This window comes from Grampus griseus (genome assembly GCF_964374135.1).
Source record: "Grampus griseus genome assembly, chromosome: X".
NCBI lineage: Eukaryota > Metazoa > Chordata > Mammalia > Artiodactyla > Delphinidae > Grampus > Grampus griseus.
Genome location: NC_138999.1, coordinates 63,927,329 through 63,932,809, shown reverse-complemented (window position 1 = coordinate 63,932,809; position 5,481 = coordinate 63,927,329). Strand labels below are relative to the sequence as shown.

Genomic DNA, 5,481 nt, shown 5'->3' with positions numbered 1-5,481 from the left:
CTATTGTCCACAGCATTATAAAAGGAAAGCCACTCTACCAGGCTTTATATTTATTAATTTCTGCTATATTTTAGGTAACAACTTGGTTACAAGAGAGAAGCAGGTTACAAGAGAGAAGCAGGTTACAAGAGAGAGCAGGTTCAGTCTCCTGCTCCTTTAATGTGAACTGGGCTGTGTTCACTAGTGTGACAGGTTCAGGCTGCTGCTGTTATCCCCATAGAGTATTTATCAAATCTTTTGAGAGATATATCAAATAATAGCTAGATATATCTAGCTCAGAAAGCTAGAGTCACTCAAATGGCAAGAGTCAATTCTTATGTAAGGACTTCTAATCCAAAACCGTATACAACTTTACAGGTTTGAGAGAACTTCACTACAGGAAATAGTGAGAAGCATTAAGAAATAAGCATAGGGCTTCCCTGGTGGCGCAGTGGTTGAGAGTCCGCCTGCCGATGCAGGTGACGTGGGTTCGTGCCCCGCTCCAGGAGGATCCCACATGCCGCGGAGTGGCTGGGCCCGTGAGCCATGGCCACTGAGCCTGCGCTTCTGGAGCCTGTGCTCCGCAGTGGGAGAGGCCATAACAGTGAGAGGCCCGCGTACCACAAAAAAAAAAAAAAAAAAAACACACACACACACACAAAAAAGAAATAGGCATAAATCATTTTATATAAGACATGACAAAGAGATTATGTACCTAAAAAAAAAATCAAGTGTCAAATAATTTTCAATACCTTTTAAAAGTCAGTCACAAACATATAGTCATAAGAACCAAAAGAAATTTATTTACAAAATTTCTTACTTGACTGGTGGTGAGAAGCAAGAAACCATCAACTAAGACCCCACTAATAGTGTTCAAGCCAGTTCATACAAGAGAACAACCATTGCAGCTCCTGATGATTAGGCCAGAAAGATGTCCTTCTGCATGTCCTTCCAGTGAACAAGGAGATACATTTCACCATAGGGGCCTGTGCAAGTAGCATCATGGTACTTGTAGGCTCAGCTGAATCACAGCTTCTAGAGTGCTGTTCCCTGTCTACCTTACATAGCTATTTCACCACTTTTGTTGATTTCTTTGTAGGCTTCTTTCTCTTTTTCTCCTCCTTTGTTGATTTTCTCCTTTTCTCCTTCTCTGTTGGCTCCTTTCTCTTCTTCTCCTCCACTGTTGGCTCCTTTGTCTCCTCCATTGTTGGCTCCTTTCTCTTCTTCTTTGTCCTGAACACTAGTGTAAACTGCTTTGTTATAACCTTCCCGGTTCCGAGCAATTTCAATGGCAAAAAATTGTATCCTGGGTGCTGAAAGGTGAATAGAATTGATTATTTGTCCTAGTCACAGTTACTTCTCTAAACCTACTGGAAATCTATTGACAAAGCTGAACTAACATGCAAAGCATTCAAATATAGTCATAAGATTCAGAGATGTAAGTTCTAATCCTATACTAAATGATGCTGAAAATACTTATCTTACCTCACAGTTACTCAAGATACAGTAACATGATCTTTACAGATATAACAAATAAAATGATTCCCAAACTAACTATTCATGTCATTGATTCATCAGTAAAACCAGATCCCTCACTCTGCTTATACAGAAACAATCCCAGAGGCAAGAAACTCACCAAAGATGGTGTTTTCCTCAGTGTAGCCCTGAGAACAGTTCAGTCGCAGCAAAGTACCATAGTTGAAGTCTTCTACAATCCCATCAAACTTCAAACAGAATGGTCTCCACTTCTGTAAAGGCAAAAAAGGTACCTTAGCTAAAAAATGCAGGAGGCTGGTGAAGTCAGGCCAGGAGAGGGGCTTCCGTTTCCCCGGTAAGGAAAGTAACCACAGTGAAAGAGACTAGAATTGAGCTGATTACTAGTTTCACTAGCAATGAGTTTCTGTGTTATCTTTGGTATCTTTAGGCTGGTATTTCCCAACATGAACAATAGTTTAATCTGATAAAATACTTAAATCCTTGACTAGAGAATTAAATTTTAATTTCTTAAGTATATTCTCTGTTTTAAGTTATTGGCTAGTTCAGCCCAAAATGGTTATTCATCCCCACTGAAGCACAAATGAGACAAAGAAGGCAGGAATTTGGCCCAAAGTCACAAAGTTAAATTTTAAGAAAGAAGTCCATCCAATAGAGGCAATTTTCCAAAGATCAGTAACAGCCTGCTTAGAGTTAAAAGTTTACATTCCTCATAAGCCGAGAGTCTACCCTCAAGGAAAAAATTTCCTAACTATAAGAGTTTTAGTGCTCTGTAAAAGTATAACATAATCAAGCAAGCAATGCAAAACACAAGTTTTCCAATTATCCACGGCCTGTGATAATATGATCTTAAATCCAGAGAATCCAAACACCTCTCCGTACTCTATTTGCCAACCCTCTATCTAAGCCTTCTGGCTAAAGTACTCACATAAATAAATTTATTCCTTCTCCCTTGAAAGAGCTAGGTGGGTGAGGATGAAAGGTCCAAATCAAAGGGGAAAAAAAATAGATTCAATGAAAATGAAAAATCCATAAACCAGAAAAACATTCATTTAGTAACACATTAATTACAACTGCATAAAAGCCCTGGTGCTTTAGGTATTTGCCTTAAAACAAACCCCCCAAAAGTTTAAATGTATAAAAATGTATTCACAGTCAATAATTGTTGGTCAGATGCTAGGCAATATTTAAAAGAGAATTCTTACCTCTTTAGCTCCTTCTGATTTGAGCTCTTCTGGGTCCAATACATCTATCCTGAGTTTCTTAAAATTTTCCCGAAACTCAGAATAGATTTGGTCATCCACTTTGGTGAGTTTCAGGAACTGTGGGTCAACTGATGAAATCAGCTGCCAGACAATAAGACAACGTAAAGATGCTAGTCTCTAATTTACTATATTTCTGTCCCCTCTTCCCCAGAAAATCCTCATGGTTCTCGGGGCAGAAGAGTTTATTAGAAAATATAGACAGCCTAGGTCCCAGATGAAATCATGACATAATTTTAAAGGGCCATAATATACTACAGTCCCTTCCACGAATTCAAACCCCTTTGGCCCTATTAATGTCTGGCTGTTACCCTCTGTGGATTATTCATTCAGTCAACAAACATTTATTTAGTGCCTACTATGGGCCAGGCATCCTTTTGTGGGTTAGCAACACAACACTGGGCAGAGAAGCACAACTCCTCACTGTCAAAGCAAAACTGACTTCCATGCCCCAGTTCTCCTTAGAGTAATAAAAATTATCTCCAAAACACAACTGTTTAACTTGCTCAGAATGGTGATTAGCAGAGCACAATATGCTGAAATTACATGTTTAATTCTGCTTAACAATGAAGACAGTCAACTCACTTTGTAGTAGACTTCAGCATGCTGCATTGCTCTCATGGCCCAAGCCATCTCAATATCAGGCTGCAAAGGAGTGAAGAATGCCAGGTCAGAAATCACCCAATCTTGCTACTAGAGAACAAATTAAGGAAGTCTGTGGATGTCTAGTTAATGCTCAAGAGGGCTACCAAGCTTGGTGTTACTGTCAAAGGTTAAAAACTGGACTAAGGTTGAATTCTCTTGGAACTTGTTGCCTCCTCCCCTGTAAAATGGGATAATCTTAGGCTTAAAGGGAGGCTGTATGTGAAGCTCTGGGCAATTGGTATAGTGATTGCTGACTAATATTTCTGTACTTGGGAGGGATTTATCCATAGCTTTCTTGCCTCCTGATCGAGTGTTTGTTGTAGCTGTCTTCATCTGTGATTGTAGATCTACAGAGTTGGGAGAGAAACACTACAGGAAGAGGCAAACGAAGAGATAAGGGGCTCTTTTAGGTGGAAACACCTTTTTTTTTCTTGTTGATGCTGGTACCTGGCATACAAGTGACCAATAAAAGATTCTGGATGTTAAAAAAAACTGGACTAATAAGTTTGGACAATATAATAATTCTTTTGTCTTTATGACAACCAAAAGAAGCTACCTACACAGTCTAATAAACAAAATGAGCCACTGGCTGTCTTTTCCCAGCAGCTAGTGAAAGTGTAGAAGACTATATAAAGCAGTAGATAAATCACCTTCTCAGGACTGAGTTAAATTACTGTAAAACTGAAATACCCACATACACCACTGAGTTGTTGAGAGGACAGAGTAAGATAACAGAAGTAATATTACTCTTCACTTTTAAGAGTGTACAATGTCATAATCATCATGTGTGTTCATCAGATAGCCAATTCCCTATCCTACAACACTTAGAAATGAATCAATATCGTGAAGCAGGCTAGGTTATAATAAGCCTTACCAAGTACCTGTTCCACTGGAATCTCCTACTCCAACTGGATGGATCTATTTCACTGACCCCAGAAAAAAATTTGCATTTTTACCTCCATGCCCTTTTCCTGACTGCCAATCCATATCTTTTGTCCACTTACACTTTGAGGACCCAGTTCCACATCCACTTCCTCAGCAAAGTCTTCCTTTACTGTCTGGGTCCTTAGGGGTTTCTTCTTTGGCTAACCTCCTTTGGATCTTATGCCTTGATTCACTAATTTACCATACATCACATTATTATTTGAGTGTTATTACTATTTTCATGTCCGTGTGTTTTATATCTCAAAATACATCATGTGCTTTCTCCTTAAGGATCTAAACCAGATACACCATAAGCCAGTGCAACTTTACTGCACAATGGAGTCACCCGGGGACCTTTAAAAATACTGATTCCTGACTCTAACCATCCAGATACAGTGATTTAGTTGGGATGTATTGCGACCCGAACTTCGAGATATTTAAAAGCTTCCCAGGTAACTCTAAAGTACACCACAGTTTGGGAACTACTCCCATTGACGTTAGTCCTGCGTTTGCGAACCAAAAGGATTAGAATTAATTGAAAGGCGCATTTTCTGGCAGACGTGGAGAGAGTCTACGGAAGCCATCTGGGTAGGAGGGTTACAATTTCGTGGCGGGCCCTGCAGACATCCCAGGATAGCTGCGTGCGTGGAAACCGTGGGTGAGTCATACTCACATCGTTGCCATAAGACTCTGCTGGGAGAGAAACAGCGTGCGCCACGGACGTCAGTTCCCCGGAAACCTGGGAAAGGAAACAGAGATGGGGAAGGAGAGTTCGAGTTTCGACCCAGCCCGGCTTCCCCATTCACCCGACCCCAGAGCAGCGTCTCACCAACTCATCATTTCCACTGGTCGCCTCCATGTTGCAGCCTACAAGGCGTGGCTCCAATTCGGAAATGACGTTTTGCGTGCTCCTTCCGCAGTTCCCAGTTCATTGAAAAGGGACGGCCGGAAAGAGTGGCTTTCATCCGACTGCGGCTGCGCCTGCGTGCCCTCTCCCTCGCCTGGAGGCAGTACTTCCTTGCCCCTCCTCTTACGCCTTGCGCAAAGGTGTGGCTTTGTTGTATACTCTGGGCTGCTTGACGGCCAGGAGGTGGTTGAACAGTCAGTAATATCTGCGATAAACATGGGAAAAGACTGAGTTAAAATAATGCAACTTTCCCATCCCTACTGCGCTGAG

At 41.1% G+C, this 5,481-nt stretch overlaps 1 protein-coding gene across 2 annotated transcripts; it reads right to left on the bottom strand.

The window, feature by feature from the left end:
• Nucleotides 1–654: 654 nt before the first annotated feature.
• On the bottom strand, nucleotides 655–5,242 carry PBDC1 (polysaccharide biosynthesis domain containing 1; the record flags this gene model as incomplete). Of its 2 annotated transcripts, XM_082681674.1 has the most annotated exons (6): nucleotides 655–1,292; nucleotides 1,616–1,727; nucleotides 2,679–2,819; nucleotides 3,321–3,380; nucleotides 4,978–5,043; nucleotides 5,134–5,242. In XM_082681674.1, 6 exons carry the CDS (start codon nucleotides 5,161–5,163, stop codon nucleotides 1,039–1,041), a joined length of 663 nt encoding a protein of 220 aa, XP_082537800.1. In that variant the 3' UTR covers nucleotides 655–1,038. The 2 variants fall into 2 exon arrangements, with proteins under 2 accessions (XP_082537800.1, XP_082537799.1); XM_082681673.1 differs by lacking the exon at nucleotides 5,134–5,242 and having other exon boundaries at nucleotides 4,978–5,106.
• Between the last annotated feature and the right edge of the window lie 239 nt (nucleotides 5,243–5,481).